This window comes from Arvicanthis niloticus, chromosome 8, assembly GCF_011762505.2.
Source record: "Arvicanthis niloticus isolate mArvNil1 chromosome 8, mArvNil1.pat.X, whole genome shotgun sequence".
Lineage (NCBI taxonomy): Eukaryota > Metazoa > Chordata > Mammalia > Rodentia > Muridae > Arvicanthis > Arvicanthis niloticus.
This window is the reverse complement of record NC_047665.1, coordinates 10,701,712-10,720,201: the sequence shown is the minus strand read 5'-3', so window position 1 is coordinate 10,720,201 and position 18,490 is coordinate 10,701,712. Positions and strand designations below refer to the sequence as shown.

The 18,490-nt window shown below is 47.7% G+C and overlaps 1 protein-coding gene across 2 annotated transcripts in view; it reads right to left on the bottom strand.

The window, feature by feature from the left end:
* Ror2 (receptor tyrosine kinase like orphan receptor 2) overlaps positions 1 to 8,700 on the bottom strand; it is a 183,637-nt gene extending 174,937 nt beyond the window's left edge. The window contains exon 1 of one of the 2 annotated variants that reach the window (XR_013112054.1): positions 8,321 to 8,700. Coding sequence is in view for 1 of the 2 variants with exons in the window: in XM_034510931.2 (XP_034366822.1) it covers positions 8,321 to 8,429 (109 nt within the window). In the remaining variant the exon portion in view is untranslated. The remainder of the gene's footprint in view (positions 1 to 8,320) is intronic. The other variant, XM_034510931.2, reaches the window with a different exon arrangement.
* Positions 8,701 to 18,490: the final 9,790 nt, after the last annotated feature.

The window sequence follows — 18,490 nt, the reverse complement described above, 5'->3', positions numbered from 1 at the left end:
CGTGGTCAGCACTTTCTCTATCACCTGCCTCCTGGGTGTCCCTCCTAAGACCTCTTTTTTTGTAAAGACAGTTATTCAGGAATAGAGACCCACCCCAAAGACCTCACTGTATCATTTTCTGAAACCTATTCTCCCAAGGAAGGTCACAATCCGAAAGACCAAGAGTCACGACCACAACCTATCTTTCTCTTTTGCAGAGGGAATGAACCACAATTCAACTCTACTAGCACAATATTCAAACAAAATGACCCTATTTTTTAATACTCCTAAAATTGAAAAGTGGGAGTGAGCTGCTGGGAGCTGGTTCAGTGGGAAAACACCCAGCACACAAAGGATGACAACCTGACTTTGGACCACCACCACCCACCCCCACCCCCACCCCCCCCCCCCCCCCCGTGCCCACATAAAATCAGGGTATAATGATACTCGTCTGTAAGGCTTGCACTGCCAGAGAGTAGGCAGATTCCAGGGGGTGCTCACTGTCTCCAATCTAGCTGCAACAATCAGCTACAGGATAGTAAGAATCTTTCTCAAGAAGTAAGGCACGGCCTTTCTACATTCTCACTCGGGTAGGCACGCGCACACAGCCTCGGTTAATGTAAGACATCCTCTCTGCACACTAAGATTTTATTTCAAGGATAGCCATCAAAGGCAGAGCCAAGCAAAGAGGAAAGGAAAAAGCACGCTCAGACAGTTTACTGAATCATACAGAGGGTACATCGCAGCTGCTACGATCTTACCTTGTCCCATGCAGAAAGATTTGAAAATCCTCCTGTTGGGATCCACAGAGCCTCGTGTTCATGAATAGTCGCTGTATCCAGTGTGTAACCCGCACTGGAAAATGAGGACTGTTTATTTGGCTTAAACACATTCAGATTTTCTATGGTTCCAGAGCACCAAAGTCTCCACAGTTAATAGCTTAACATACCCATTGTTCAGCAGACCACAGAGCATGCACAACTCAACGCTAACAGGCAGTGCCAAATCAGCCCTGAGAGTAGCGAGCTGCACAGTCAACTCCCTACAGAGCTCTGACTCCCAACACGATGGGAGGAGTCAAGAGAACGATAGGAGGAGCCAAGAGGATGATGGGAGGAGTCAAGAGGACAATGGGAGGAGCCAAGAGCATAAGAACACTGATTCCAACTTGTACTGTCTTGATGACAAGGTCAAACTCCTTATAAGTCATGTGGACTTTCGTATTGGTTCTTTTGCAAACTACCTACCTTTCACAACACTGACAGTTAATAATTCAACACAGTTGTTCCAAATATGACCCTCCCTGAATTGCCAGTCTTGCTTTATGACCAGATTCTTATCCTCGGTTAGGATGTAATCCCAGGGCGCTTCACAGAAGGACCAGTACCTTTCACCCAACCTAAAGATATAAGGTGGTCAAGGTTATGTCTGCTGTCTCTGGTCTAGTTACCCATTGCCCCTTGCAGATCAGGAAAACCACGGAACTCCTGAGAGCATGTGCATTCCCTGCTCAGTCTGTCACTTAAAGACTCAGTACTCACTCACCCAACTATTTAGATTCAGTACCCACCGATGCCCCACCCAACACAGTCCACATAATCTCTGCACCACTGACTAGGCGGCTTGTTCAATACAAGTCCCCGGGGCTTCCTCCACCTCTCCTACTCATTTCTGTATTAAAGTTAAGTGTTCCCTCAGGATTCATGACCACTCAGAATTCAGGTGTGGCCCACACCTTTGAGAAGAGTCTTTGTGACAGTAATAAGGAACTTGAGATTAATGTCTCCGGGATTCAAGTTGAACTCTAAGTTAACGGTGGCCTTCTGCCACAAAGGAGTGAGGTTTATGAAGACAGAATAGGGGTTAAGACATACGTGGGTGTAAACCAAGGAAAACCATCAGCCACCAAGAAGCAGAAGAGGAAAGAAGATCCTCCCCCAACGGCTTCCAGTCTGTGGACCTTATGGTGTCCGAGTACATCCACCTCCCAGAACCGTGGAAGAGACCTTTGTGTCACACCATGAGCCCTGCGAGACTCAGCTATGGTTTTCCATATTGTCATGTATTGTCAGTACTGAGCCACAGATTTCCACTCTGCCCATGCTTGTCTCGTTGCCCTAGGTTTGGCCACTGGAGAGCCTCCATGATGGCCCCTGTGTGTTCTCACCACACCCATTATTTCGGACAACTGACTTTCTATCTCAAGAACACATGCCAGGCCCGGCTTGATCTTTCCCAATCATGGCTTTATCTTCAGTTAATCCTCCGAGGAACTCTGTCTCCTCTGATGTGCAGCAGCATTCTAGAGGAATAACGGTTTGGGAGCTGGGAACACTCGATGCTAATGAAGCCCTAAGAACAGCTGTTATATTAAAGAGAGAGAGAGAGAGAGAGAGAGAGAGAGAGAGAGAGAGAGAGAGAGAGAGAGAGAGAGAATATGGTTTTTAAACCATGGGTCTGCAGTTACATATAGTGTGGTTACACAGGGGTTGTGAGTCATACTGACGCCTCCAATTCCACTCACTCCCTCAGATCTTCCCTCGCCCTTCCCCATTGCACACGTATACTCTCACGCATCCCACTGAGAGATGCCTGGCTCCAACACTAAGCATGCATCTCACCCACTCAGTCCTACAGTTCACACTAAGTGCCAATTCCCATCTCAAGCCAAGCCTACCAAGGTGAGGACAAGGTCTGTTTGCAGGTAGTGTTTGGTTTTCCCTGCCAGCTGAGACTATACAGTCAAAGTGTCACATCTAACAGCGACAAGACCTGAGTGTCTCTCTCCTTGATCTTGCTGGTGTCTTGTCACCATTTGTAATAGAAAACGCTTGACTTACTTGCTAGTATTCAGTTCTAATTTCCTGGACCTCTTTGGGGGCTTAGTAATGTTTTTCAAAAGCATTCATTCATCCATTCGTTTATTCATTCATTCATTTGAGGTTAGGTCTCTCTACATAGCCCTGGCTGTCCTCAAACTCACTATGTAGATCAGGCTGGGCCCAAACAGACAGAGCCCCACCTGCCTCTGCCTCACTGGTGCTGGGTTTAAAGGTGTGCACCTGGCTTTAACATTACAATCTGAATGTGTAGGTGCTTCAATGTGTTCTGGAAGGCAAAGCATGCAAAGGGTTTAGGAATAAACTAAGTGGGCTGGAGAGATGGCTCAGCAGTTAAGAGCACTGACTGCTCTTCTAGAAGTCTTGAGTTCAATTCCCAGCAACCCCATGGTGGCTCACAGCCATCTGTAATGGGATCTGATGCCCTCTTGCAGTGTGTGTGAAGACATAGCATATATGCACACACAAACACACATATGGAGAGAGAGAGAATAGAGAAAGAGAATAAACTGAGAACAGAAGGAAACTCTCTGAACACAACACAGACTGAAAGGTTTTCCTACAAGATCAGAACAAAACAGGACTATCTGCTTTGGACGCGCTCGGATTCAGCACGGTGGCAGAAGTCCAAGACAGAGCAATTAGACTAAATATGCAAATGAGGATAATTGTCTGTCGTGCAGCTAACCAATAGGATCTTACATGGAGGCTAGGATCCACAGAGTACTATCTGAACAAATAAATCCTCCAGACTCATAGGGGGAAAAATAGTTTGTACATGCTAACTTCTACAAACACACACACATGCACACACACAAAGAAATTAAGAAGGCAATTTCAATTATAATAACACCAGAGAGGGGGGGGGAATGCTTGGTGTCATTAATTGTGGAAGGGAAAGACTAGAACGACTACAGATTATAAAAGGTTGACGAACGACATGGAAGATGTAAACACATCTATGTTTATGGACTAAAGACAATAAAGAAACTAAGACTCCTGGACACAATCCCCAACTCAATCCAATTGCTCACCAGATCCCAGCAGGCCATGTGTGGCTAAGGACACCTGCCAGGAGGCCAGTGAAGCAAAGGAAGTGAATGGGTTTTTTTTTTTTTTTTTTTAGATATTTTAAATAATTTTAACTTAAACAGTCGCATGTGCCTGGCAGCTCCTATACTCCCCAGCATAAATGTTACAGTGAGTTCAAGCCAAAATGTTTCTGTAATTTAACTGTACATCCGGTTAGCTGCCCTTCCAGGAGGGTGTGGAAGCCATTAGGCTGGGTGTATTGGTGATGGGGGTGACCCCTCCCCCACTCCCGGAGGTTCAGGGCAGCAGCCACGTTCTCCCCTGATAACATCTCAGAAGTGGCAGAGAGCTTACTGAAACTCATTCCAACACAATTAAACACACACACACACTTCCCATTGGGGCTTAAGACCTTCTAGAGGCCAAGCTACTTAGTCAAATTAGGCTCAGTTTTATTTTTTTTTTCCCTGTAATTATTTCCTTCCCTTTGGCTTTTTTGACGGGGGAGGGGGGCAACAAGGGGTGGTATCAGAATTGGAACTTAAAGGAAAGGAACCCCAGAAACCTCATCAGCGACACTTAACCAAACCAAAAACAGTCCCATTTTGAAAAGTGTTACAAAAATCTTCAACATGGTCCGACCAATCCCTCCTTGGCTACTCTGTCAATATGACTTCAAACAGATTACACCCTAGACAGTTTTTTATGAGCACTGTACTTGTAAGCAGAGCTGTCCCACCCTGGTTTCCAACTTGGCAAGCTCCTCAAACTAAACCAAATAAATACATATGAAGCAAAGAAGGCTTTCCACGGCCCTAGTCGGCTCCCGCCATAGCCCCTGGGCTGCAGCCCCTGCACCCTACTTAATTGCTTTTATTTTTTTTTCTTTTTTTTTTTCTTTTTTTTTTTTTTTTTTTTTTTTTTCTCCAAAACTGGAGAGCTTACACCACCCATTCAGCACCTCACTGGCACCAGGGGAATCAATGGAATTGTACAAATCCCAGAGTCCAAAGCCACAGTGGCCAAATGGGTCCTTTTTACCCAACAGTCTTTTACACAAAATGACTAGTGACCACACAGACCCAAGAAAAGCACAATCCTGGCTCTGCTTTGAAATCCTGTGTGTTTGCCGCTGGGGAAGTAGAGTCCCCTCTAGGTAGTCACCAGAGTTCCCCAAGGAGAAAACAGCCTAATAACTCACAAAGGGTAGTCCCAGCCAGGAGACCCATGGAGGGATGAGCCAACCCAGGGAACCCCAAGCAAGGTGTAACAAAGCTAACCCAGTGGTCAGCACTAGGTCGAAAGGAAATCACTGTTTCCTCTCCAGGTCTCCAAACAACCAGCAGATGAATACCAGGAGACCTATGTCATCTTAGGGGACACTCCATGAATCTCCCAGTAGGCATAACATTTAGTAGTAGTGTGCTTCATAATGGCACCTTCCCTTCCGGGCCTACCCCACAACTCACTCTAAAGGATAGTTGAAATACCTCCAAAAAGGATTCACCTCCCCCACCAGTCAAAGGAGCCACTTCTAACTCCTGAGAATCTATCCCACTCCCTTTAGATTCAAAAAAAAAAAAGAAAGAAAGAGAAAAAGAAAGAAAGAAAGAAAGAAAGAAAGAGAAAGAAAGAAAAAGGAAGAAAAAGGAAGAGGAGGAGGAGGAGAAAAGGAGGAGGAAGAAGAGGAGAAAAAGGAAGAGGAGGAGGAGAAGGAAGAGGAAGACAAGAAGGAGGAAAAGGAGGAAGAAGAAGAGGAGGAGGAGGAAGAGGAGGAGGAAAGGAGAAAGCCTGTATAAAGTGTAGCTTCTGCCAAGCTTGTAAGTTCTCCAGGCTATCTGTTTAAAGAGGCAACTAGTGGGAGACTCTCTGCAAGTCACACAAACACCAATTACAGCTATGCTCCAGTAAACAATGGGAACAATGTTTAACAACAAAAATAGAAACTTCACTGAGTGCTGCTTTCAGTGTCTGCAGAGGACTGTTGTCAAAACTGCTCCCAGAAATGCACACTTTTAAACCAGTGGTTTGGGTTTTGTTTTGGTTTTGCCTGCAAAAATACCAAGCAGAAAGCTTGTTGGCTTTCTAACTATACCAGGTTAACTAATCAAATACAGCCACAGGGGTGGAGTCTACCTAGCTCAGTGGTAAAGTGCCAGTGAGGCATGCTTGAGGCCACAGGTTATGGCTCTCCAGAAGAAAAAGAACCTTCTGGGTTGTCTTGTTTTAAATGGAAACTGGTTGGTCGGATCCCTTCCCTGACAATGTGTGTCCCAAGGGGGTCCATGGGGCTCAGATTCTCAGGGTAGCAATCTTTATCATTGGATACCAGGCTCGACTTCAAATTGTTATTAAACACTGAAAGGTTTCAAATGTGTAGCTCTTCCCTGCTTGGTACTCAACCATAATAAGAAAAACATGTTTCACTACACACACAAAATCTTTTCTGTTTCCACAAAGTCTTTTACACAAGATGATCTCATTTCTTTTCTTCTAGGAAGACTGTCATTGGGTATTGTGACCACCACTCAGGGATCTGGGCCAACAGCAATCTGGGCCCTGCCAAAATGAGAGGCAGGAGAAGGCAAAAGCTCACCACTCCTGCCTACCCTGCCTAACCCAGAGAACAGAGTCCCAGAGCAGGTATTTGTGTCCTTAGGAGACGGAGTCTTCCTATTAAAATATGGAATAAGAACATGTATCCTTTAAAAATAACTTTTCCGTGTTTTTACATCCCAGGTCATTTCAAGTATAGAATTTTCCAATTGCTGGGATTCACTCCTTGACAACAAAAAAGATCTCAAACACCCACATTTTCTGTATGATTTCCTATCTCTCTCTCTGTGTGTGTGTGTGTACACTCACACGCGCACGTGTGCATGTGACTGTTATCTGTCGACTTGACTAGTAACCAATCCAGAAACAAGAGAAACATAGCTTATTCTTTCCAGAGATTCACTAGCAAAGAAAAATTACCCCCACATAAAGAGAGACAGAGAGACACAGAGACAGACTTTCATGACTTTCTTGATCAGACATGATTATTCTTTCTACCAAAGTGAAGGAGGTACTCAGATACATGCAAAATCCAAGTGGACTTTTCTATTCTGGTTACCAAATTGACTTTAAGCAACCAAGGCTCCAACCCCTTTACCATAGCAGATCCCATCCTCCCACCCCAACTACACCTCAAGACACCCCAAACCGCAGGATTTGCAAGGGCCTGTTGCAAAGGCCAAAATCCCTACGGAGTTGACCAGTTTATGGTCCCCTAGTTTCAAAAGAATTTCTTGATGGTAGAGAAGGGGAATCCTTGGAGGGGGCGGTTTGGTAATGACATTAATTGAGGATACCTTGCACTCTCTCATTCTGCACTCAGCGGTCCCTGCTTTCGTGGACAGGGGTATCAATGCAAATCAAAGTGATCAGAAACGGTGGATACCATCAGCATCAGTTTAAACCCAAACGCCCTCCTGGAAAGTTGCTCCTTCCTTCTTTGGGCGGGACACACGAAAGTGCCTCGCACAGCAGGACTTGGGAAGAGCCCGGAGTTCTGCTGCCTGCCTCTGCCTCCTAACTCTCACCTGCTTACAGGAACACTGGGGGCTGGGGAAAACAGACGTCGCTGTCCCAGTATGGCGCGTCTCACACACGCAGTTCGGAAACTTAGGGCAAACCTCATGAGTCCCTGATCCTCCTTGAGCCCGGACCAGCAGGGTACCGGGATTCGGGCCATAAACCGGATGGCTAGTAGGTTCTCTGGAGTTTGCACTAGGAGGATCATCGCCTCCTCCTCATTTCTACCCAGGTATCCTCCAAAAACACTTTTGTGCTCCTTGACAGGGTCTCCTGGGCCCTGATCAAGCCCACACAGAATCCCCCAGAGGTGGAAGAAACGCTCGAGGAAACACTACGGGGGCGGGGGAGGGGCATTCTCCCTTCAACCTCGCAAATCAAGTCCTGGGGGCCAAGCCCCCAGCTAAGCAGGACCCACCAAACACCACTTTGCTCACAAATTCCAACAAAAGGAAAACCAAGACCTTCGATCATGCGTCCCCCACTCTCCCTGGGGAAAAAGACTAACTTAGGACCACATCTGCCCCAGAGGCAGACGAGGTTCAAGGGATACATGTGGACTGAAACGGTGGTGACCTGGGAAGAAATGATGGAGTCCGGGTCTTGGGACACACAGAGCACGTCTACCGGTGCACATCTCCACTGAGATGCACTTAGGAAAAGCTCCCCGCCGCTGCCCACCCCGGCCTCTGGAAACACTTAGTGGTCCCTAGAGCGCAGCTCATTGGAACCAGCCCCAGGCAACTGAGGGCACGGGCCCAAGCTGGCGCCGAGCGCGCGAAGCATGGCCTTGCCTGGCGCCCCTTGATCGGGAGCACCGGCGCCCGCGCGGCGGCCCGGAGAGAGTGGCGGAGGAGCGGGCGATGCTCGGAGGGCGCACGCAGGGTCCTTACCTGCCGTCCAGGGTGTCCAGAGCAGGAGCGCCGCAGCGGTCCAGACGGCCCGGGTGCACAGAGGCACACGGCTCGGCCGCACCCAGTCCCGAGCCATGCTGCGGGCCATGGGTGCCGGGTCGCCAGCCGCGCGCTCGGCCTTCGGGCTTCGGGCCGGGGCGCCTCAACCCCTCCCCGCCACGCGTCCTCGCCTTCCTTCCCCGCGCTTCGCAAGCTGGTCCCCTTGAGGGCCACTCTGGCGTCCCTGTCTCCCTGCCCCGCTGCACCGATCGGCTGCAGAGGCTCCGGGGCTCCGGCACGGGCGTCCCGCCGGCCGCCGGGACGAGCACGGGGAGGTGGGGGGGCTGGAACGCAGGCGGGCGCGCAGGAGGCAGGGTCCCCAGCTCGCCCGCCCCGATGGGCAGAGAGGCCGGCGCCGGCGCCCTCTGCCGGAGTGACTCTAGGGCGGCGACCCGAGCGCGCGAGAAGGAGCCCGGTCCTCCCTGGCGTCCAGGGAGCCGCCTGCAGCACCCGCCCTCCCGCCAGCGCCTCGGGACTTCTAGGCACAAAGGTGGAGCCTCCGGTTCATCTGCTCTTCCAGCACCCGAAACTGTTGCCACCCACCGTCAGAAGCCTGGAAACCTGAAGACCTGGACCACAAATCAGAAACTAGGCGACAGTTGATGAAGCCCCATGAAGGGAATTCAGTTCAGTTCTTCGAAATCCTGGGCCCAAAGTTAAGAGATGAGGTGTGGTTTTCGAACATAGATGTTCCAGAATACAACCAGCCGCGTTCCTACGGGCATCCTGCCAAGCCCCTTGGGGAGAATCAGGACCCTTGAGAATCGAGCAAAGAGCCAGCACGTGTCCCACTAATGAGGGTAGCAGGATGGGAGCCAACCAAGGCTGTGACAACTGCTGGCACACCTCAGGGAAGTGAAGGCTTCTGGGGCAGAGCTTGACAGAGGGGTTCTCGAATACCCCAAGAACAGCCTGGAGACCAGGGCGATGACAATGTGTGTTAATGGCATTTTCCTAATGAATGATATGTACCTTTGCCCTCTGCTATCTTTCCTCTGTTCACCAACAGCCTAAACTTCTGGGAAATAGCTCTTCGACTACATTTTTTTTTTTATTTGAAAGGGAGTGCTGGGAATTTAATTCAAGGTCTCCTATATATTGGGCTGTTTGAGCTACACCCCCAGCTTTTGTTGTTGTTCCTTTGGGACGTGTTCATTTTTATTGTATCTGTATGTGTGAGTACCTGCGTGCCTGGTTGTGCACGAGATGTGTGCAGTGCGGGAGGAGGGGTCAGAAGAGGGTGTTAAGTCCCCTTAAGCTACGATTACAGATGATTGTGACCTGCCCTGGGAGTGCTCTTAACTGCTGAACCATCTCTCCAGCCCAACATGGCTCCTCTTCGACAGGGTGTTGCCATGGACCAAGGTTGGTCTTGCTAGGTTCAGTTGTTGTTGTTGCTGTTGCTGTTGTTGTTGTTGAACAGGGATACATGTATCCTAGGCTACCTTGAAAGTTGTTATGTAGCCAAGGATGACCTTGAGTGTACCCTGCCTTTAACTCCTGAGTGTCTGGATTGCAGGTATGTATGAGCACATGGTGCTGGAGACGGAACCCAGAGCCTCCCGAATGTTGGGCAAGCACTCACCCACCAAGGCACAGCTGCAGCCCAACATGTGGATTTAACTGGGTCGCCTGTAGTCTTGGTTTTGTAGGAGTTTTAAGAGTTATTTGTAGCTAGTCATGGTGGCATGCATCTTTAATCCCTGAACTTGGGATGCAGAGGCAGGCAGATCTGTGAGTCTGAGGCCAGCCTGGGCTACATAGTGAGCTGCAGGGCAGCCAGACCTACATAGTGAGACAGACTCCAAAAAAGAAAAGAAAAAAAAAAAGAAAGAAAGAAAGAAAGAAAAAGAAAAAAAGAGAAATCTTTGTGACTTTTTAATACCAGGTAAATTGAGGTAAAGACAGTGCCGTTTTTGTTATTGTCACCAGAAAACCCCACAGGACTTCAGGTAAAGTGGCTGGACTCCCACCCACAGATACATATCCCAGTCGTCATGTTATCTGTTGATATAGTTTGGAAGCCTTCCCTCTGTGCTGCAGGAGCCCAGACAGGTTACCGCTGAAGACCAAATCCACAAATAATTTCACCAAGCCTACTGACTTACTGAGGGTTTCACTGCTGTGAAGAGACACCAAGACCATGGCAACTTTTTATAAAGGAAAACATTTAGTTGGGGCTGGCTCACAGGTTCAGGGGTTTAGTCCATTACCGTAAACATGGCAGCATCCAGGCTGACATGATGCTGGAGCAGGAGCTGAGAGTTCTACATCCAAATCCACAGGCGGCAGCAGGAGACCGTGTGCCTCACTGGACGGAGCTTGAGCATAGGAGACCTTAAAGCCCGCCCCCACAATGACACGCTTCCTCTAACAAGGCCACACCTCCTAATAAGGCCGCACCACTCCACTCACTATGGGCCCTGCAGTTAATCACAGGAGTCTGTGAGGGCCATTCCTATTCAAACCACCACACCTAGCTTACTGAACCAGTGGGTTTGGGGGGTGTTATTTAGAGACTCAGAGGTGATACAATGGCAGCTGTATCTCTGAAAGTTCACCGGGGGTGACAACAGGAACTCTGGAACAGTTCCAAGTGGAACTCTGGAATTCTTTGTATTCTGCAGGCAAAGTTCAGCTGAAGAGCCTTCTCCTCCTCCTCCTCCTCCTCCTCTTTCTCCTCCTCCTCCTCCTCCTCCTCCTCCTCCACCACCACCACCACCACCATCACCACCACCTGCAACAACCGTTAACTGTCTCACGTTTGGGAGGGGCCTTGTGATGATTGTAGGTTTCAAGAGCTTCGTGAGGCTTAGGAGTCTCTTTCCTCCCGAAGAGAAATTTGAAGCAAAGAATTACAGAACACCACGGAAGGCTGGCTGAACCCGCATAGAGCACATGTGCGCATGTACAGAAGGCTGGCTAACAAGCCAGTGGAGCTGTAGTGAGGCAATGGAACACGGAGGAAGGGGAGGCAAGTGGAAGGAAGTAGATTCGAAGGCACACCCTTGGGATATCCTCCCTGCTTTGCTTCTGTCTGCCATTAGATTAAGTCTTATAGCGAGGTAATATGATGTCACAGGCCTAAAGAAACAAGGTCAGTCCATGAGGACTAAAATCGATGAGCGAAACCAAACCTGTCTGCCTTAAAAGCTGTCTGTCTCAGGTGTTTTGACACAGTGACGGAAAGCTAGCTAACCTGCATTCTGCAGCCGTCTTGAGTTAGGTCCATTTTCCCTCTGGATCTGAAGAAGCATAAGGATGCACTCTCCGGTGTAGCTCCAGTAGTACTAGAGACAATACAGCAGTGTGCATACAGGTCTCTGAAAAAAGAGGGGGGCAGCAAGGTGACTCAGCAGCTAAAGGTGCTTGCCACCAAGCTTGACAAACTGAGTCTGATCCTTGGGACCCACATAGTAGAAGGAGAGACCTAAGTCCCACAGATGTCCTCTGACCTCCACATTCGTGCCTTTCATATGCACACCTCTCACATATATACACACATGATAACCGAATACATGGAAAAGGGGGACAGGGACAAGAGGCCAGCTTGGAACACATGTAATAAATTCTTTCATTTGCCACTCCACTGCCTTTCTAATTCAACAATGTTTTTGTTTGTTTTGTTTTTTTTGTTTTTGTTTTTTTCGAGACAGGGTTTCTCTGTATAGCCCTGGCTATCCTGGAACTCACTCTGTAGACCAGGCTGGCCTCGAACTCAGAAATCCGCCTGCCTCTGCCTCCCAAGTGCTGGGATTAAAGGCGTGCGCCACCACCGCCCGGCTTCAACAACGTTTTTTATAAAAACAAAGTCAGTGAGCATGGGGTGGCGCAGGGCTTCGGTGCCCGCCCCCAGAGGGCAGACTGTGCCCGAGTTTGAATCCCGTGTTCCCCTGTGACTCTGTAAAAGCAAAAGCAGTGGCTTCTCTATTTCCAACCTACAGGGCCACATGAACCTCTCCTGAAATAACAGTCCACTCAGAACCTCTAGCTAGTTAGTTATGTACAAATATTTAAGTTATTTGGCCTTCTGTCTTCACAAATTCAGATCCAGGGATGATGAAACAAAGACCCAGTTTTTACACTAGTAGTTACAACTGCTGGTTTGCAAAATCTGAGTGGTAGTTTTAAAAACTGCCTGAAGGGCTAGAGAGATGGCTCAGTGGTTGAGAGCACAGGCTGCTCTTGCAGAGGACCAGAGTTTGATTCCCAGCAACCACATGGTGGCTCACAACCAATCAGGGACTACAACATCCTCTTTTGGCTTCTGAGAACCCTACGTGCATGTGGTACACCGACATGCATGCAGGCAAAACACCATACACATAAAATAAAAAATGAAGGCGCAAAAGAAGAGAAACTATAGGGAATGTAAAGCCTTTTATCAGGAAGAATGTTGATGGGACATAGCTCCCCGTCACTTATACAAGGATGAGTACCACCAAGCGTGACATGTGCAGAGAGTCTCCTCCTATGACACTAAATGCATGATGTCTGACAACACCAATTGTCTGGTTCCAAAACCCAGTTGTGAATCCAACAATTTCCTTGTGTTCCGACACTAACATCCCAGAATTAGCCTGGGCCTCTGCGAGTTTAAGGGGCAGGAATGCCCCCCCACCCCCCCACCCCCCCACCCCCACCCCCGCCCCCAGATGTCAGCCATATGCATTTCCTTCCTTTGTGCTGTAAACGCAGGAGTCCCACCCTCTTCTCAGGTCCAAGACCTTGCTAGGTAGCTCACTGAACTCCAGAGCCCTCTGCTGCTTCCTCTTCCTTTGATATCATAAAGGCTTGAAGGCAGAACAGCTGAGTGGAGGAGCTGCGTGGCCACATAGAGTTTAGGAGTCTGAAGGGCTGGAGCCCCCACAGCCTCTCTGGCATGTTCCACCCAGCATGTTTAACGACCTGGAAGGTCTTTAAGCCCCATCATTTAATGGGTTCCCATGGAAGTTTACTTATGGAGCTGTAACTAGTATTTATCATTGGCAATAACCAAACAGTGGTTAAAAAAGAAAGAAAGAAAGAGAGAGAGAGAGAGAGAGAGAGAGAGAGAGAGAGAGAGAGAGAGAGAAAGAAAGAGAAAAGAAAAACAACTGTTGAAACCACATACCTATTGAAGGGGTGTCAGCAGAACTTGATCCAACTTGGGCAATAGAGATGGGTCTCTTTCTAAGAAGCAGCTCATTGCCTTTGAGGTTGCCACCCACCTACCCTAAAAGTTTGCAATTACTTCAAACTGCCAGCAGCAGAGAAGAGCCTAGCAAGTGTGGACACCCTGGGCAGCCAATCCAGAGAAGAGGGAATCTAGAGCCAAGAGGGCCTAGGAGCCAATAGAAAGTCTGACCCAAAGGACGGCCCCACATCTGCCCTCCCCGCACCTTTGCACTCTTTGCACTCTTCTGTCTGTTCTAATAAACTTTGTTGGTTTGGTCTTTTTTCCTTTCTGTGGCAGCTGGCATTACTGGGTTTCCATGTCACTGTATAACTTGTTCTCACTGTCTGCTGCCCCCAGGATCTGTAACAGTTCCTTTGTGTCTGAGAGTCTCTGGGATCCTCTTTCTTTTTAACTCAGGTCCCCTTCCACGCCTCAGATTTGTAACTGTTGCCTTTGCTACTTTCACTTTTAGCCAGTAGTCACTGATTTTGTGTTCCCACACACACTTCAGATCTACAGCTGTCTGCCGATCTCTGTCAGTGGCTTCTCTTTCTCCCCAATAGTCACTTCTTTCCAGGACATTCTTCAATTCCAAGGAACAGATTGCAATAACCCCAGCTGACGTTTCCTCACCCAAGTTCCTCGTTACATGCAGGGTGCTGTTCACACTCACTCTAACAGGTCAGAGGATGGTGCCAGTGTAATTATAACTCCTCCATGTACCAGTGCTTGTGTGTACATCGTCCTCTGTAAAGCTTTGCAATATAATCAGATTACAATGGGGTCAATAGAGTGGGCTCTAATCCAGTTTGACTGCTACTTTCAGGAAATGAAGAAACTGGATGAGCAATAGTTACCACAAGAAGTTTAGGTCAGAGCTAGAGAGATGGCTCAGAGGTTGAGAGCACTGATTGCTCTTCCAGAGGTCCCAAGTTCAATTCCCAGCAACTACATGGTGGCTCACAGCCATCTGTAATGAGATCTTGTGCCTTCTTCTGACATGCAGGCATATATGCAGGCAGAACACTGTGTATATAATAAATAAATAAATCTTTTTTAAAAGAGGAGGAGGAGGAGGAGGAGGAGGTGGTGGTTTGGGTCATGTTGCCACAGCCAAGTAGGTACCATTAGCTAGGAGAAAGGTTTTATGAGATTCCACCCTACTCCACCTCTCCAACAACAGCTTCATCACAGGCTTGGACCAACAGAACTTGGAGACAATCATTTCTGTTGTTTAAGCCGCTCAGTCTTGTGTACCTGGTTATGGAAGACCCTGATCTCACAGAATGTAACACAAGAAGGAGAGACAGGCATTTTAACCTCTTGTTCCAAGAATTTTCAATGTAACAAGGCTTGCCTGACAAAATGTCCTCACCTGGACTGGACACATTGTTCTCCAATGCCAGGAAAAAAGACCCAAGCCCCTTCCCTCCAGAGGGTCTGAGCCTTGACTGCTTTGTAGACATGGATTAATTTCTTACAGGTAGCCTTGGTCATTCTCACAGTAAAGCCTCCCTAAGCGAGAGATACAGACAAAACAGAAAAAAAAAAATGGATCTGTAGACTTCAGGTAAGTAGTCTCAACTAGCAGCCCTTCAAGGTGTCGGGGTGGGAGTGAGGGGTGGGGGTGGGGGAGAGAGCTGGTGGTTGGGAGTCCTCACACTAAGCAAACCCCAAAATGTTGGTATGAGGTGTGACTGTGTATCTCCCACATGCAAACAAAGTCACCCTGTGATGTTAATGAGACGTGGTAATTTCTCTGGGACTTAAGCAGTCCTCAAGTATGAGGTGACAAGGATGTGGGGGTGATGATTCCTCCTACAGTTCAGGAGTTCTGTGTGTAGAAGCATTGGTGCTGTCTCTCATTACCCTAGGCTTTGTTCCATCTTTTGGGAAATTCTTTAGTGGGGGAGGGGCCATGGGTCGAACCTAGATTTACAGAGATAGGGTCATTGTGGACATAAAAATAGCCTTGCAGGTGTCAGCTCCAGAGAGCTGCATACCAATGTGAATATAAGCTGGAAAGCTTTGGGAAATAAGAGGTATAGGAGAAAGCAAGCAAACAGGCCGCCCTCTCTTCTGCAACATACACAGTGTGTGCGGTCTACCAAGGACGATTTTCTGCACTAGGCAGATAATTTAGTTGACATCTCTTTCTCACAGTCAATTTACAGCAAGGCACTGAGAATTACTATATATAGAAATCCAGAAAGTGTTTAATGTGAAGGTAAAATCCATTTCGAGGATCGTTCACATCTTGTCAATTTATTGCTGTGTTGGTGAAGTCGGATTTACCAAAAAGGATATAGTTTCCATCCCGTGTGAATACTAATATTTCTTTCTCTCCTTAAGAAGAAAAACACTTCTTGCTTTATTGTTTCAACAAGTTATCCATCTTAGTTTTCAGCTAGTCCTCATAAATTCTGCTTGTTGGTACTCATATCATTTTTATGATATGGCACCAGACTTTCAAATAAATACTGACAGGAGCCAGGCTGGAATTCATGGTACAATGTGTCGTTTGTATAATCTACACCCCCCTGGAGATCCATAAATCATGCATTCCTGTGTGGCAGGACAGAAGTTCTCGTGTGCTCATGCAAAGGAGTGCCACACACATCTGTGGAATGTCAGAGCCCTGCTTCAGGAAGAAAAGCCCACTTGACGTGGTCATCTCCTAGCTGGGGATACACTCTTCAAAGGAAAGTGGCTGCACATCGCTCTAAATGGCTAGGTCCCTGCAGGGAGCGGACAAGTCCACACACACCACGAGGGGAAGTAGCCAGCTCTGTGTATTTGATAACTACTATTTAATGTCCGATAATGGAACAGAGGCAGAAAAAAGAAAGACAAGACATCACGGGATGTGGTTTACAGGGGAAGTTAAGTTCTGAATAAACATCAGTAAAAAAAAAAAGTCAACTTAGGTTCTATTGGTAGAGATACATGCTAAAGAGACAATATGCCCAGAGGTAAGGATGAGTCTGGAATAGTCCAGAAAGCATCACTGAAGAGAGAACAATGAGTAGGAGGCAGAACATCCTCCCACGAACCTATCAGAGGAAACTGTTCTGGATAGTGGGAAGATCAAGGAAGCCTTTGTAGAAGGGTTAAGGAGGGAGTAGGTGAGCCACAAATATGTAAGATCAAGGCCAGATCATGTGGGTGTGTCAGCCAAAGAGGAGGTTACTGTCCTTTCTATAGATGAGCCCGTTGGGAGGAGAGTTAGTGTGACGAAAGAGAGGTATGTGTGAAATAACAACTTGAGAAGTCAAAGTGCCACCTCCTAGAACCAAGTGAGAAGAGACTATGTGGTTTTTGTGGTGGTGTTGTTTTGGTTTCTCCAGACAGGGTCTCCCTATGTAGCTCTAGCTGTCCTGGAACTCCCTACATAGACCAGGCTGGCCTCAAACACACAGAGATCCACCTGCCTCTGCCTCCCAAGCACAGGAGTTAAAGGCATGTGTCCCTGGCAGCGAAGAGACTCTTAATGAGAAGTATGTAGGTCAGGCTGGCCTGTGGGCATGTCAGCGGGAAATTATCTTGATTGTTAATTGATATGGAAAAATGCCCACTGTGAGTGGCACCATTCCCTAGACAGGAGTTCCTGAACAGTATGAAAGGAAAAACTAGCTGAGAGTAGGCAAACAAGCAAGGATGTGTGTGTTCTCTCTGTGTTCTTGGCTGTGAAGATGAGGTGACTGGTCCCTTGAGTTCTGCCTTGACTTCCCCTCAATATTGATCTGTGACCTGGAACTGTAAATCCTTTCCCAAGTTGCTCCTGTGAGGATATTTCATCACAGCAACAGAAATGAAGCTTAGACAAGACAGGAGTTGGATTTTATGTCTTCCCAGATGCCAGGGTTGAGTATAGTTTTAGCACAGTAAGGACAGAGCTGGAAGAAGCAAGGACGGGCTGCTGTGACTTGACCTTCATCTGCCTGGTAGGTAATGGTAGTACTGTCCAGGCCACAGACATCCATTGGTTTAGAGTTATTTTCCAAAAAAAAGATCCGATACATGCCCTGCAGGGTATAACGAGGCCTATAAGAGTGAAGACTCAAAGGATGTAAACTCTGTAGCCTGGGAGACATTTGCACTGGGATGTAAACTGCCAAGGGGCCACAAGGAGAGAAAGATCTGAAGTTACTTTGTAGACATCCAGAGTCTGCCATGCCTCTCAGAACTCTGGTAGAAATACTCATGGTGTCATTGCACAGGTGACATAGCAGAGAGCAAGGGTCTAGGCTGGAGACTTGCTGTTGTGAGAAACAGACTCTCAAGAATTCCAGGCTGACTTCAAACTCACTATGAAGTCCTAGAATGACTAAATTGAGTAATCCTCCTGCTTCTACACACCAACTCCTAGAATTCCAGACAGGCAACACTATACTCCCCCCCCCCCCTTTTTTTTTTTTATCTTCAAGACAAAGTTTCTCTGGATGGTCCTGGCTGTCCTGGGATTCACTCCGTAGACCAGGCTGGCTCCGAACTCAGAAATCCACCTGCCCCTGCCTACCAAGTGCTGGGATTAAAGGGCAGCACCCCCACACTATGCCCCATTTTTAATGTGGTCCTGAGAATCAAACCCAGGGCACCATAAATACTAGACAAAAACACTCTATCCCAACTGTGGCTCAGCTCTCATTTTTCATTTGTTTGTTTTATTTGAAACAACGTCTCCTGTACCCCAGATTAGCATTAAACTCAACATGAAGCTGGGGTTATAGGTGGACACCAATGTGTCTGTTTTATGCGGTGCTGAGGCCTGAAGCTAGAGCTTTGTACATTCTAAGCAAACACTTTACTAAGCTACAGCTGCAATCCAGACTGGAGATTTGAATGTGTGACTGTCACTATGTAACCAACATGAAACAGTGTGTCATCACCAGGGGAATGAGAGATCGCAGCATTTAGAAGTTACATTGGTATCAAATGCTGTAATCTCAGCA